The sequence below is a fragment of the Idiotropiscis lumnitzeri genome, chromosome 7 (assembly GCF_059441095.1).
Source record: "Idiotropiscis lumnitzeri isolate Australia: NSW breed Sydney's pygmy pipehorse chromosome 7, RoL_Ilum_1.0, whole genome shotgun sequence".
In the NCBI taxonomy this organism is placed as follows: domain Eukaryota; kingdom Metazoa; phylum Chordata; class Actinopteri; order Syngnathiformes; family Syngnathidae; genus Idiotropiscis; species Idiotropiscis lumnitzeri.
Window position 1 is genome coordinate 21,822,563 of NC_142397.1, and position 16,145 is coordinate 21,838,707.

Below are 16,145 nucleotides of genomic sequence, written 5' to 3' on the forward strand. Positions count from 1 at the left end.
CGGGCGGAAGGTGCTCCTCTTCGGCGTAATTGCCACGCACGCCGGCCGGCCTCCTCCGGAGCTCTCGTACGGTCCCGAACGGAGCGAAATGTCGCCCCGCTCGTGCCCGGGCGGAAGGTGCTCCTCTTCGGCTTAACTGCCACGCACGCCGGCCGGAGCTCTGGTACGGTCCGAACCGCGCGAAACCTCGCCCCCCGATCGTGCCCGGGGGAACGTGTTCTTATTCGTCCACTCTCCTCTTCGCCCACGCTCTTCTTCGGCGCACGCCGGCCGTCTAACCGCTCCAGCGCCCCGTCGTGCCACTCGGCAAAACTACAATGCCCCCGCGGAGCGGAGCGAATGGAGAGCCCCGATCGTGAAAAAAGTTTTTAATTTTCGAATATTTTTTAGACCCGCGAAGCACTGAACCTGCGAACGGTGAACCGCGAAGTAGCGGGGTTTCACTGTATACTCAATGTGATTGAGGATCTAGCAAACAACCTCCGGATTTAGAGACGGTTACTCTACACCTGAGCCATGGCTCCGCAACTTGAGGCGAGTATGTTGCTGGTATCATCAAAAGGAGGCCAACAAGTCATGGAGTTAGGATTCAAAGGTTTTCACCTGACACCAATATTATACTAACGGGCCATAGCAGTATAGCATGCCTCTGGTGTAGAGTGGCCGTCTCCCAATATTGAGGTCATGGGTTAGATCCTCCACCGCACTGAGCTCCTTTGTGTATGAAATGTGTGTGGAAAAACATAAAGTGTGTTCAACCTTGGAGTGACTTCTTAAATTTAATTAATTTATAAAATGTACTCTAAACTTAAAACGTACTTAAAATTTCTGAGTGAACAAACTTTACTAGGATTTTTTAAGTAAATCTCACCCCATTTTTTACAGTGCAGAACTTTCCATCACATGAACCACTGTCCCACCTTGCCTATGAAAGAACTGGCAGACATATTGTTGACCCGTGGCTTCTTTCTCCTGCCTAAACTTGGCTTTCTGTTTTTGGCGACCGGACTTAAAGGGCATCTTGCCGTCTCCGCCACCACTCACTGTCGGATAACATGAAAAATTGTCGGTCTCTGTAGGCTGGATCAGATGGGATGAACCACTCGGAGTAAATGGATAGGAGGTGTTGAGAAAGTTTCATAAACAAATACACTTACTGTTGCCATAAATGCATTGTAAATGAAATATATGCCTAACTGTAACTGTATTATTGAGTGTTATTTATTTTGTCAGGATTATAATTGAATTAGAGGCCCTTGTGGGCCCCTTTCGATCTTGGGCCCCTAGAATCCTTCTGCTTATTCCACCCTTTTCGGAGCCCCTGCTAATAAGCATTAGCTAAGCATTTGTAAATACTGAAGTCATCATTTATAGAGCATGTTTCTGACGAATAATTATTTAGATATAGTTTGTAAATACCTTATAAGGTGTCACCATCATTATTTTGCAAGGTACCACCTAATACTTTCTTTTTCTATATCCAACTACAATATACTGTATTCGGTTGTACACTGAATGATTTTGCCGTTTTTAATGTGCTAGTTACTGAAAGATTGTATTACGATTACTGCCATTATTTTAAACACATACGGGACAGAATGTCGGTTATTAAAGTTAGTAGGTTCATATTTACTGAATATTTTAAACATTGATGAAACAAGAAGCATTTATCAAATGAAACTAGAAGCATGGGTCACAAGAATGTCTGGGATTGTAGTCCTGATGTTTACTGATTTATTATATTAATCTCATATGCTAAATTTATATTACTTAGTTTAAATGTATGAACTTTTTTGAAATTCTCAGGAGGGAGTACTGATTTGCACACATAGCATTTCCTTGAGCTGCCCTCACATTCACAGCACTTCATGGACAAATACGACGAAGCACATTCTCCACATTGGCTGTAGAGATGCAAACATACCAAATTGGGCACAGGAGGACGCACACAGACGCTATCGCAAAAATCACATTCCGAAAGACATAACAATTGGAGATCGGAGCACACGCACATACACAGACACACACATACACCTGCACATTCACACGCACGTACACGTATACCTGCATACACATGCACACCGACAAGATTACAGAGGAATGCCAGCGGGGAGAGAGATGGAGAGACTGCCCGCCGGAGAAGGCCAGCCTTGGCGTGCCAGTCTTTGGGGACCAGACGGGAATCAACTTATCCAGACGATGACTAACCTGGGGAGGACCTTCCCTTGGACGTGGACCCGTGCCGTGGGAGGGAGCGAGGACGACCGATTCAACCTACATTACCCTTGACATAAAAAACTCCGATAAAAACTGAAGCTGGGCTGAAAGATGGTGCGCATTTTTCGACTGTGCTCGCCCGAGTGCAGTTTCTCGTGAGATTAACAAAAAGCCGCCCAGATATCTGTCTTTGTACATTTTCCTGAACTCCAGAAATTGAAGTAACTAAATATTGGAACTCTAATCAGTTGTTGAGTCTTTATTTGACCCTTTTCTTCTTGAGTACAAAAAAAACGAACACGCATTGGAGTAAGTTTGGCTTTTAAAGGTTGATTTACTAACTACTTCTCATTTCCACAGTGACTCAACTCCAACATTACCTTTGTTCTTTCAAGACCTTTTATTTAAATGACAAATGAAAACACTGAACTCGTAAGGGGAGCTCATCCATGCTCAAAGGAATGACAGCCCATGGATACAGGGAACAGCACCGTCACAGAGACCCCTACGCATGATGCAGAGACAACCGGTTCCCTGGGCCTAAGGAGCATCCAGGATAAAGCCATTAAAGAATGCAACTATTTTCTTTGCATTAACTTTACCTGAAGAGGGGACGGAAATGGAAAAAGGTCAACAGCTCCATATTGAAAAAGTCTTCTTCCATTATAACATGGAAAACGTCTGACTCAAGTGTTGATTATGTATGTTTATTTTCTATTTCATTGTTTGATTTTGACATACAAATTCAAGAAAACTTGGCTTTTTTTGTGGTAAAAAAGAAATAAATGGGATATCACATTGTCATTCCAAAGATTACTACAATTTTATTTTGCTTGTCTTTGCAATTTTTTGATTGCCTCGCTCAAGCAATCACCAGCGAGTGCTTGGACATTTGTCTCTCTCATAAAATCACAACACTTACGTAGCCTGCTTACAAAACGTGCGAGGATGAGCACATATCTTTCAGCTCCTGAATGACAAGCGCTTCCAATAGCACTACCTTCAGCGGTTTTCCTTTTTGTCAGGGCCGTTGTGATGGTTTAGCGCTTAATTTACGTGCGGAGTTAAGCATGTCTGTCAACACGGGATCAGCTTCCGCATTCATTGAACACGGCCACTTATGGCATCTGTGACTGGGTGATTGTATTGTACGTAGCTAGAACTTCCACCCCTCAACAACATGCGGGGCCAGCTACATGACGGGACTACAGCGACATGAACACTACATTTAAATAAATAACATACGCAATTTGAATAGATTTAGTTCTACAAAAATTAAATTATTTTCCGACGTCACAAACGCAACGGTGATTTTTGATTAGGTATCATGAATGCGAAGATGAAACTTCCGCCTACATAAGCAAAAGTGTTTAAAAAAGTGTAAAAAGGAGCATACGTAACTCGAGGTTCGACTGTGTATAGATTAGGGATGGGCAACTGCCGGCTGGCCACACTTTGACTGGCCCGTTAATTAACCCCTCCAAATTATACTTACAAATTCTATAAATTCTTCAGAAAACGGCGATCAATAGTCATTCTTTGTTCCCTGCGGAGAACGCGAGGAAAAGTGGGAGGGAAAAAATTGGAAAATACCCAAAAGCCAAATTATCTGGCATAGCACCTAGGGAATCCTGGCATATTTCGAAACTCCGCTAGCGATTATAACTACCAATAAATTACCTGTTAATTTAAATATCGCTCAGCACTCTAAATTTGATTATGTACCTTCTCTATCAAAAGGACGAAATACTTTCTTAAATTGATACAGCTTATTAATTTGTATTATGTTTGATCTTAATAATAGGTGACTTGAGCAAGCCATTTTTGTCATTTAGTTTAGTCTTTAACTGTAAAACGTGCAAGAGTCTTATGGTGTCCAAGCGAACACGACAGTTCGCATTGTTGCCATTGAGGCAACCTCAGTTACCGCGAGACTACAACTCTGCACCACTAATTATGACTCATTACACAAAAGCATCGCGAGATCTGAGCAGCTGTTTAGCGTGCGTATTTTTTTTGTCCTGGTACTCCTCCGACAACACGTGGAGAAAGAAGATTGACTTTGTACTGGGACACTTTTTTTTTTAAATCGACATTTACACCGCGTTGTTCTCGTCGTGGCGACATAAAGGGCCTTAAAATACTGTAAGTGCAATGGATAACTCACATTCAGATATTTTTGTCACCAAGCAGGTTAGTCTGTAGTTAACTGCATGTTGAGTCCGCGTGGTTGGGTCAGTGCCACTGACTGCGAAGCAAAGGAAGTTTGTTTGGTTTGTTTTTTAATTACAACGTTCGTGTGGATATTATGCATTTTCATATTCCCTTAAAATTCACTGACGTTAGTAAGTCGGTGTCATTGAGCGACTAGCATTATCTTCCAAGCGTTCTTAAATTTGCGTCGTCAAGTTAGCCGCGGTCCCTCTGGTTATGTACCTGACGTGGGCAAATTTGCCCTCTCTGTTGTTTATTCACACAATAATAACAGAAGCAAATGTCCAGAGTAGTGGTAATTCTTCATACGTTTCCATTAGCACTCAGACAAACTGCTTTCATTTTCGGCAGGCCACACCGGTTAGCAAGCTAATGTCAAGGCCTGGGGCCCGTTCGGTGTAGCAGCGCTGGCTGAAATACCCTCCAGTTTACATAGGACAGCATTTTAGTGGTCATTGTGTTACGGTTTAGTTATAGATTCATTTCATTGGGCGAGGATAACATGAAACACTATCCTTAGACACAAGAAGATCTCATGATGTAACACACGGCGAGAGTCGTTGGGCCAAAAATAAAGGACTTTAGTTGTTGTACGGACATTGACCCAACGTCACGGTGAGTTAAACCAAATTGATTTTGATTTTTAAAAACGAAATTACGGCAATTGCCCACTAACGTAATGTATGCCAAACACGTCGGCCTCCCTACGAGCCATGCTTTATTCGCAGCAGTGTCAGTTAGCATTAGGTCACCGCGATCAAACGTCGGCTTTTTTCTTAAACCCCGGTCAACACATCTGAACATAATTTATGATTCGCTCGCGAACGTGCTAACCAAAACGCCTACAAAAATGTAAGACAACGTTATGAACAATACTCGTTCGCCGAATATTTTGATATTCGGACATAAGACTGTCTTAACTTTGCAATCTCGATTGTCACTCTACGGTATCGTTTTAATTTTATGTTTTTAGTAATGGAAGGTTGTCTTGGTCTGCATTGTTGTGGCGTATTTTTCTTAAGTTGTTGACTTGTTCAGAAGCCTGTCATTCTTGTACTAGAAGGAGAAATCGTTCGCGGTTTCATTCATGGTATGCCCTTTCTCGTATCCTTTCAAGGGGAAAGCCATCTGAGTGGTTGTTTCGGTTTGACGCTGTGGTCCTCGTTGCTAACTTGTCGGCTAGCTAACTAATTTAACCACTTGATAAAACCAATGATAAGAAATAACAAAAATGTGGACCCAAATGTGACCATTTGTCAAATAACGTGTAGCTGATTTTGCATACGAGCTACAGTGACGTTAAAGGTTAGTATGACTTTCGGGGCGCAATTTTCTCTCAGTTTTGAATGTTAAAAGTAAGTGTTTAGTTCCTAGTATGATATTCTTTAGCATTTAACGTCCATAGAGTTGGCATCACATGAATACAAAAACAGATAGACTAAACAATAATCCCTTCCCCATGTAATCCATTTTAAAATTATTTACCAGAGAGAGGGAATTGGATGCTTTGAGTGATTGTAAACAAAAACAAACAAAATGCAGTATTTTATAAACAGCATCAAGTAGACTTGAAATACAGTAAGCGACAATTGATACTTGATATGATTTGTGTATATATATATATATATATATATATATATATATATATATATATATATATATATAAAATAAATAAATAAATAAATAAATAAAGGGGTTGCACAAGTTCCTCAGCCTTCTGTTCTTCACCAACAAAGTTGACTTTTGAGGTCAAAAAAGGGCAATGACCAGCGATTTGCCATGCAAAGAGCCATTGTTTGACACATTCAGCAGCCAGCCAACTTTGTATGGGCTGATATTTTTACCACTAGAAATAGAATCTGAATATCATCAATTTGAATGTGAATAGCCTAACTTGAATATTTTAATTGAAAACTGAATATTTGAATTGAAAAATGAATTATTGAATTACATAAATTGCATAATTGTTTAATTTGAATCAGAATTTTCCATCTACAATTCATGTAATTTAATAATTCAGGTTGCAATTCAATAATTCAGTTTTCAATGCAAATATTCAAGTTAAGCTATTCACATTCAAATCTCAGATTCAGTTTCTAGTGGCACAAATATCAAGCCACAGGGGTGCCTCTAGGATGAGCAATGGATTCCAGATACATAGATCTCCTCGTCGACCAATCAGCCCCTTCGTTTTGAAGGTCATAAACTACGTCATGAGTATTGCCAGCCGCCATCCACAACCATGTGTTACTTTGATTGTGCTTTTGCAGGACCGAAAGAGACCTCTGGAGGGCACCAAGCGTCGGACACTTGCAAGGCTGGTTGGTGATTTGTTCACCCCAAATTTCTCTGGCGTAGCTTATATTTTATATATAGATATCTTATATTCCGTGCAATGGCGGCTGGCAGTACTAATGAAAAACTTTACGGCCTTAAAAACGAATATGCTGTTTTATGGGTTGATATTTCTGCCAGATTGGCCGACGAGGAGATCTATGTATCTGGTATCCATTGCTCATCCTAGAGGCACCCATGTGGCCTTTGTGACACAAGAAACTGAATCTGAATATCGATTTGAATGTGAGTTGCTTGACTTGAATATTTGAATTGAAAACTGAATTATTGAATTGAAAACTGAATTATTGAATTACATGAATTGTAGATGGAAAAATTCAGATTCAAATTATGCAATTTATTTAATTCAATAATTTAGTTTTATATTCAATAATTAATTTTTCAATTCAAATAATTCTGTTTCCAATTCAAATATTCAAGTTAAGCCATTCACATTCAAATCGATCATATTCAGATTCAGTTTCTAGTGGCACAAATATCAGCCCATAACTTTGCTTGTAACCTTGAACAAGGTTTAGTGTGCGTCACCAAGGCACATAGAATATATACGTGAATAAATCTATTATTTTCCTCTTGGGCTGCTCAATTATGAAAAGAAATATTAATTGAAATTATTTTAGTAATAAATGAAATCACGATTATTCAAACTATTATTTTTTGTGGGGGAACAAAACAAATAATTTTTCTTAATGTATACATTATTAAGACAAATCAAATTCTTTTAAATTAAAAAAAGGTGCAAATATATACATTCACGTTTGATTTCTTTACATAAAGAAACAGTGTCTTGGAGTTTACTTGCTATTGACTTATAAATTGCCATCGAACCTTTGTAACATTTAAATAAACTTTCTATAGAACACTCAAATTTTGAACTAGAGTATACTAACTATAGCAGATGACATCTCAAACATCTAAATCAGAGGTAGTCAATTAAGTCACAGAGGTCCACGATGAAAATTTCTTCCAATTAAAAGGTCAGAACCAAAGTCCAACTTCCCGAAATGTCTAGCCTATGTTCACATTTTTATATAGTTTCAATATTTGGTCATTTTCAACAGAGCGCACTTATATACTAAATATTTAGCAAGGTTCCCATTAAACACCTTTGCCCGTCAAACAAATATAAGGCGTTTATTTCACATTCAAGAAAATGTGGCTCCAGGAACTGAAGGGTGCCACTTTGAGAAAAAAAACTGTAAAATATCTCCTGCAGAAATATATCAAGTGCTAAGCATTGAGTTAACATCTTTTACCTTTTTTTCCTTAAATCAAAGAGTTATCAGCCTAAAGAAAAACTGAAAGCCTAATTATCCAAGGAAAACAGGTCAACATGTTCAGTACACAATCAATAAAAATGGCTGTCCTCATGAAAAACTAATTCAAAATGAGATTTGACACCACCTTTTCTTTTGAATATTTTTTTAACTTCTCTTAATGAGAAAAAATGAGTTTGTGACTGCCCTGCCAGTGACTTAAATCTGGGTTGGAAAGGAGTCAGGGCCATTGGGATTTGGTCGATTATTTCACACATCTGGGCTTTATTTCCTTTAAATAATGTTTGTGCAACCGCATTTAAACACTCCTTCACAACTTCCCCATCGCTGAATGTTTTTTTTATGTTTCCCCAAAATCCATCATACTTTTAGTGAACATTGGTTTGCATGCCGCTGGGCTGTGAACGAAAATGTAAAAATATGTTATACTGCACTCAAAGTTCAATGTTTTCGCGTGCGCACACCTCAAACTTTAGCGGATAACTTTGCACAAAAGGGCTGTGCTTTGTTTCGTAGTGGCGCTTCGCAATGTTGCGACGGTTTCGGAGCATATGATGCACACTGGTTTTGAATCGGCTGCAGCCAGAACGCAACTACATTTTTCCGTCCATTCATTTTAAACAACACGCATCGACCTGGCTAACCTTTTAGCGTGGCATACTGTCAGCAGCACTCTCTTCCGGTCTGCTGCGCAATTGGCAGTGGATCGTAAACAAAAGATTTGATTGGCTCAAATCAGTGACACCTTTTCCGTATTAACTAGAATTGCAGCGTCAACATTTGCGAATGCGCCATGAAAAAAATCATCATAGATTGGTCATGGGTCCGGTCCGAACCATCTGTCGGTCCGGATCCGGACTGTGGTCCCCCATTTGGTGATGCCTGAACTATAGTATAGGACATTGTGAAATGAGTACTATTTTAACAATGTTATATAAAAAATACTGTATCTGTCTTTTTTATGATTATGCCAATTTTGTAATGGTTGAAGAATAATCATAATTTAATTTTGATTAATTACACAGCCCTATTGTCCACTTATCACAATGCTGGTGCCTGATTTTATTTTTAATATGTTAACTAGTCGCATGTATATCACTACACTTGATGTTGGTGATTAATTACAAGACTAACATTGTCGATGGGAGGCTCTACTGAAGGTAGATGTTTGAAGGGGACCTTATGTTTGCCATCTAAAATGTCGTAGTGTTTGTACAATACATGTATAATTGATTTCACAATTACGTCTGTAGATAACTTAATAAAAAAAAGCCAGATGTGTGTAATGGTCACAGAAAAATGTCTGATAAGAGTGTTATGTTAATGGACACCTAAACTAGGGACCATTTGGCTATGGATTTCTTACCAGCAAAATTACATATATTTAAGGATAGAATGAGATTATAAAAAAAAATAATAATGAGGTCATTGTTAACTTTGCACGACTGCTATAAATGGTTCGAGTGCATAAATGAAAATATCAGCTAATCCTAATTCACTGTCACCATACATAAACCAACAATGCAAAATTTAATCTTTAGAGTAAATGAAAATAAATGGACAGGGCCACTGCTACATATTTGGGTGTGCTAAGATGAAAAGTTAGGAAACCCCCACCCCAACCCGATATAATAATTTTTTTGTGGCCTGAAATGTTTTTGTGTTTTGGAGGGGTGCTGTGGGGGCGGTATCTGGCTGTTAAAATGTATACTTGCATACAATTACTAGTTACCTATTAAAAATGTTGTTGGTGACACAATATTAAAGTAATGCAACTTGAGTACATTACTTTTGGATTGCTCCAATACCAGATATGTTGAAAGAAAGTAATACAAAAAAATATATTTTTATGTAGTTCTCATTTTTCTTCCATCTTATGGCTGTTTAATGCTTGGTTTTTGAATGCTGGAGGAAGCCCGAGTACCCACAATTCAAATCCAAAGGACAAGCAATCTGAAGGTGACATAGTAACTTTGAAGTGTGAAATCAGATTCTGTCAAAATCAAGATACATTTCCTCTTCCGATCTGAAACCAATATTGTGGCTTGAGTAATTCCAATATCCGATATCGTCCGACAATAGGAGTGACTAAATGTGACAAACGAATAAGCATTTTCGTCCAAATGACTAAGACTAAATCTAAAATGGCTGCCAAAAACAACACTGCTTATAGAACTGAGCCAGGGGCCGAGCGAGGTACCCATGAGGCCTGCGTCGGCATACTTACAAAGTCGGTTCGGAATATTTTTATTCCACCGTATGTTAAAATATTGACAATGAAGGTTTTTGTGATAGGTTATGACACAAATCTCATTTTGGCTTGAATATTTTATGCTACTTTTGAGAATGTTTGAGGGTGGAGCTCTATGAGTCATGTCTCACCTGTCAAAGGGCAAGCAAGAAGTCTCTCTGTTGACTTTCATGGGGAATTTTTGTTTGTGGTTGTGCGACTCCCCACACCACCCGAAGGACAGCAAATACTACAGCTAATAATAATGATGGTTGGTGTGGTACAGTGTTGTTTTCGTCAATGATGATGAAAATATTTCATTAACGCCCCTTTTTTTCATGACGATAGAGAGACAATGACAAGCTAAACAAGTTTATTTGATGACGAAAACATGACGTGACGTACATGAAATTTTCGTTGCCGAGACGAGACGGGTGATTCCAGACGCTCAAAATTTATGACATCCCTTCCTATTGTTCATGTAATCTGTCTTTCAAAACACTGCAATGAAGTAGGGCTGGGCGATATGACCTCAAATCAATATCGCGAGAAATTGAGCAATTTTACCTCTAACGATAAATGCACGATAAATTCCCCCGTGGACTAAATTCAAAATAAATGCAGGAAATGCATATTGACTGTTTTTTTTTATTGACCAACTGGTGCACATTCCTTTCAATGAAAACTAAAAGTACAAAAATCATTTGTATAAGCATTCCAAATAGCTTGCTTTGCATGACTTGACCAATGTCACAAAGAAAAAGGGTACCTCTTGCAAAATCTTTTTCTCCAAATAGATTGCGCCAAGATGCTGTCATGATGTAAATAATGCCAAATAAAAAAAATGCTAAATAAAATGAAAGAAAATGTCGATGCAAGCCAAATAAACAAGTGTGCATCATCGGGGAAAATGTGCCGTCTCGAGTACTCTGGTGCGCAGTCGCCACTTGTCGTCTATGTAATGCACAGTCAGGCTCAATCAGGGATCCATGTTGCGACCCGACCACAAGTCGCATGTAGATGCAAAATGTTTGACATGTCTAAGCTCACGGCCCGATGTAGTCCATATCGGGAAATACGGCTTTCATGAAGCGTTTAAATCCTGTGCGCGCCACTGTAACTAGAGGAGCTAAATCTTTAGCTATGTGCTAGGCTATCGCGTCCACCTCTGAGACGTTCTCTCGTATGGTGTCGCCTCCGTTAATGGGCTGTTGTCACTTGTCGAACCTTGCTTCTCACTTTGAACTTTCAGCACAGCATGGTTGTGTTGTGGGTGGTGAAAAATCTTCTGGATTTGAATCGCCAGCTACGACCGTGACGTCTGTTTTCTTTCTCGATCAGACTGGTGGAGTCACGTGACTAGAGGCGCTGTAGCGGTCTTAAAGGGGCATGAACATTGCCGCAGACAGAAAAGGCTTTTCTTTTTTTTTTTTAAACATAATTTACCATCATGGGCAAAATGATTTCGGTCATCTTAATAAATTTCGGTAACGGTAAATTTTCGGTTTATCGCCCAGCCCTACAATGAAGTGCAACCTATCGTTCATTTGGGGACGCCCACCACCGGGACAGCATGCAGGGCGCATGCGCCGCGCACGCACCGTCAGACATACTGATGTCGCACGAACATGTCTGCTGTCATTCGTCTCTGCTCACACACACACACACACTGACACGCGTTCCTTAGACGAACCATGGCGACAGTGACACTTGCTAGGCTACTTCGCTCTGATTACCGCAAGCTGGTACAAGTAAACAAGACATATGTTTGATAGAGTTTGTACTCGTGCTACTGTACTACAGAACAAGTCTACTACAAGTCTGTTGTTATTGTAAAACGTTTTTATTTTATGTTGCTTTAAGGGAAATGAAGCCACAAGCGTTGCCAAATAAAACGTTTTGGTTCTCCGCTTATTTTAGAGCAATGAGCATCGTTTCCACTGTTACGTTATCTGTTTGTAATGCATAATCCTTAATAGTCCATCAGCAATTGGGTGGAAACCTTGTATGCCTATTTTAATTAGCATGGACTGAAACCATTTTGAGTTTTGGTCTAATAAATTTACAAAAACTAGACTAAAACTTTTTTTTGTGTTTCCGTCGACTAAAACTGCACTAAAACTGTCACAAATAGGAATGACTAATCTGACGGAAACTAATAAGCATTTTCGTCTAAACGACTAAGACTAAATCTCAGATGCCTGCCAAAAACAACACTGGTGTAGTAAGAGTGTTAGCAAAAGTCCTATAGAGTAGTTGCATCATTTTTGTATATAGTCACTGTACTATTATTGATTGTTGATCTACTATAAAGTATGAATATGTATTGTATTGTACCACTACATTATTTTACTTTAAATCTTGTTAACCAAACATGGATGGTGTTTAGGTAAGGCTTGCATTTGAAATGTGGTCTAGTTGTAAAACGCTCATGTCGCAAATGAAATAATCTGTCCTTTCCCCTCCCCCCTCCGACCAGTTCAGGTGTAGCTGCTTGTGTCCTGAGGAGATGCCTCTGAGGTTTCGTTCAGTTGTGCCCTACACACTGCCTGGAGTCCTTGCACTGATCGGCTGGTGGTGGTACACCTCCCGTAAGAAAGAGCGCCTCATCAGTCATGACGACCCAGATGGAGGCCCAACCAATGGAACCCTGAGATTATCTCTGACAGTGGGTCACAATGGTGTGGTTGAGAAGGATACTGCATCTACTACAAATAAAACAGAACACCACTTGACTTGCAAACATCCAAAGGCAACTAGAAAAGATGAGGAGCAGGATAATATCAACCAAAATCATGTAGACGATACAGATGCGGCATCCATAATGGGACAGACTCTTAAAGAGGCAGCTGTTGAGACATGTGGAATAAAACTGGTTGATACACCCACAGTCTCTAGTCGGGATGAGAGTCTCAATGTGCCACTGAAAGATCATAGAGACCTGAAAAAAGGCCCAGTACCCTCTTGTGCTTCTGATGTAAACATCGATCTAAAGACAGAACCAACATCTGCTTCAGAAATCACTGTCAAAGCAATTGTCTTGCCCCGCCAATGCACCAAAATTACCCAGTCAACCACTACGTCAGTGTGCCTTTCTGATGCAGAGCGTCCTGAGCCAGAAGGGGAAGTTGCAAAAAACCACAGCAATATGACGACACAGGATGATGGTTGTACAATCGTACCTGTTAAAGTGCAAAGAGTTGTCTCATCACAGTTTGAGTCTCGAGAAATGCCCATTTCACTGCAAAATTTTAATCAACACATTCTAACCAGTACACCCAACTCTCTGGTCAAGACAGTCCAAGCCCAGACTACATCATTGACACCACAAGGAGTCCAGGTCCACAGCTGTCATGAAGAGGAGCAAGATCTGGAAGTTTTGGCAGCTGGACTCATAACTGAGGTCATTTCGGCAGCTACCCAGCAGGTCCTCGGTGGCACCAGCTGCTCAGTTGCTGACAGAAGGCAGCAGTGTCACCATCCTCGATTATCAAACCACCATCAAACAGGCTGTCATGAAATCCAAAACAAAGAGCAAGTGATGCCCAATGGGTCTTTTAATGCCTCGGTATGGGAGTCAAAAGAGGGTAATGAATTAGAGCAGATAAACAATACACAAAAAGACTCGATGCCAAAACTGTCTCACCAAGGAGCAGACAGTGCATCTCTACTAAACAACAAAATGAAAGGCAATGAATCGGCTACACAGACTGAGGACTCTGCTTGCAGTACATGCCACTCTGAGGATGGCCTCAGCAACGAGACTCACCAATATAGTCTGATTGACAGCAAAACGGATGTCTTCCAGATAACAGACTTGTCAGAAAAAGAAGCCACACAACCCCAATCGTTAATTGAGACCCCTACAGAGGAAATAATTTTTTCATTGACGGAAGAATACTCAGTGGATGCTGTATGTGGTGTAAAGATGCTCGATGAAATGGACCTAAGGAACGGACCTCAGGGATGTGAAGTGGAAACCGACCAGTCTGGAGGTGAGTTACGCATTTGTGTGTCACTTTTCGATCAAAGTGAAATATGCAGTGGAACCTCTGAAGTTAAAGACTAGCCGTTCCATTAGGGCTGTCACGATAATTCTATATCAATATGTATTGCGATAGTTGGGTGAGTGATATCTCTAGAAAATGGTATCGATAAATTTTCTTTTTTTTTAATTTGGTACAAACCCAGCAATAAGTCGGTGCAAAAAATGTTTTGAGTTCGTTCATTGAGATGGGAGATAGTCTTTCGTTACCAGTAAGCATGACGCAACCCAGAATCATCCAGATGTCTGCTCCCTGCATTACCAACAAATTACCATGAATGCATATCTACTTGTTGCAAAGTGAAGTAAAGAAAAAAATATGTTCACCTTTCCTTGCCCTGCCAATAGCAGGGACGAGAATGAGTCCCCTTCTGAATCCACAACCTAATGTATGGAAATGTACATTACCCAAAAAGTATGTTTTTGTTGCAGTCAACACTTCAGACATGTACACGAGTTTACACCAACCATTTGTTCCTTATTGTACGGCATCCTATCAAGCACCATGGTTCGGGCCGAGCACGATCTGCGCAATGGTTAGTTTAAAAAAAAAAGTAGTTCACATTATGGCAACATATGCCTACATTCACTGTAATACCTGCAGAGGTAGTTGCGAACCCTCATGCCTCACGTATGTATGTATGGGACCATTTTGGTAACTTGGAGTGAACCGAGTCCTGAAATTAATAATACAGGATTGTTTTTCTGCCTCTTATCCCAATGCCATCATTCAGACAGACATGTCAAGGAAGTTGCTTACATACTTAGCAAACACGACGGCTCCACAAGGCCTAACGTCAAAGTAATGTTAACCAAAATTAGTCGTTGATGGCAAGCCAATAGCCTTAGTCTACTTTAATTTCAAATTGGCCCGCGGGGTGGCGTAACGGAGAACTTGACTTCTTTTTGCATTTTACACGTTAAAATGCTACTGTTATCCGTTTCTGCTTTGACTTATTTTATTTTATACACTCTTCAACTTTTCCTTTACACTTCTCTCATTTCCTTGCTCGCCACTCCAACATACCCGCTCATCTCCTCCGCTGCGCTCTTCCTCACGCATGCGCAAACACACACACACAAAACACACACACACACGTCACTCACAAGCTTGTCACAATGCTTGCAAAACTACGACTGTGAGTCAGTTTAGTTTCAAAGAATTTGATCAATGTCATACAAATCACTGTCACCTTTTGATGAAAAGTATGAGGCGCTCTCTTCTGGTGATTACATTGTATTAGTTTTTTGGGGACTAGAAAAAGCAGCATATTCACCATTGCTTGTATGAGACATGCACGATCACAAGGTACGCACAAATCCTTAACGATATAGTTTTCCGATGCCAATTTTTTTCATAACGTGAATGCTACTGTTAGCAATCCTAACTTAGCACTTGGATGACCGCTAGTTGTTGCTTCCCCGTCATCTGTTTATTTGACAGGCTTCATACTCAAATCCGTGGTGGTGTTTTAAATGTTGAAATGCGTTGGTCGTGTTGCCTCTGGATCTGACGTTTTTTTTTTTTTGATGCGGTTCATTTTTGTCGAATCCACCGTACGTCCAAATAATAGATGTACCGCCCGTCTAAAGCACGAGCATCTCCCTCTCCTCATCCACGGCGACAGAAGTTACTTCCATTACATCCAGTTCGGTACACGGCAATCACAAAAAAAAAACAGAGGTGCATGCATAGTGTGGTATTGCGTTGAGTTCTTAAATCGTAAACTGTCGTATTGGGCAGTAGTTCTCCAAGTCAAAATTCGTGATCCGATCTGACTGTGACTTAAGTGATTCGTTGCACCAC

The 16,145-nt window shown here is 40.1% G+C and overlaps 1 protein-coding gene across 4 annotated transcripts in view; it reads left to right on the forward strand.

Annotated features, from left to right (window-relative positions):
* Positions 1-4,193: 4,193 nt before the first annotated feature.
* akap1b (A-kinase anchoring protein 1b) overlaps positions 4,194-16,145 on the forward strand; it is a 41,764-nt gene continuing 29,812 nt past the window's right edge. Inside the window, exons 1-2 of one of the 4 annotated variants that reach the window (XM_088301007.1) lie at positions 4,194-4,362; positions 12,773-14,288. In XM_088301007.1, coding sequence (XP_088157133.1) covers positions 12,803-14,288 — 1,486 coding nt within the window. In that variant the 5' untranslated portion in view covers positions 4,194-4,362; positions 12,773-12,802. Of the gene's footprint in view, positions 4,363-4,443; positions 5,047-12,772; positions 14,289-16,145 lie in introns of those variants that run through there. The other 3 variants (XM_088301008.1, XM_088301010.1, XM_088301009.1) reach the window with 3 other exon arrangements.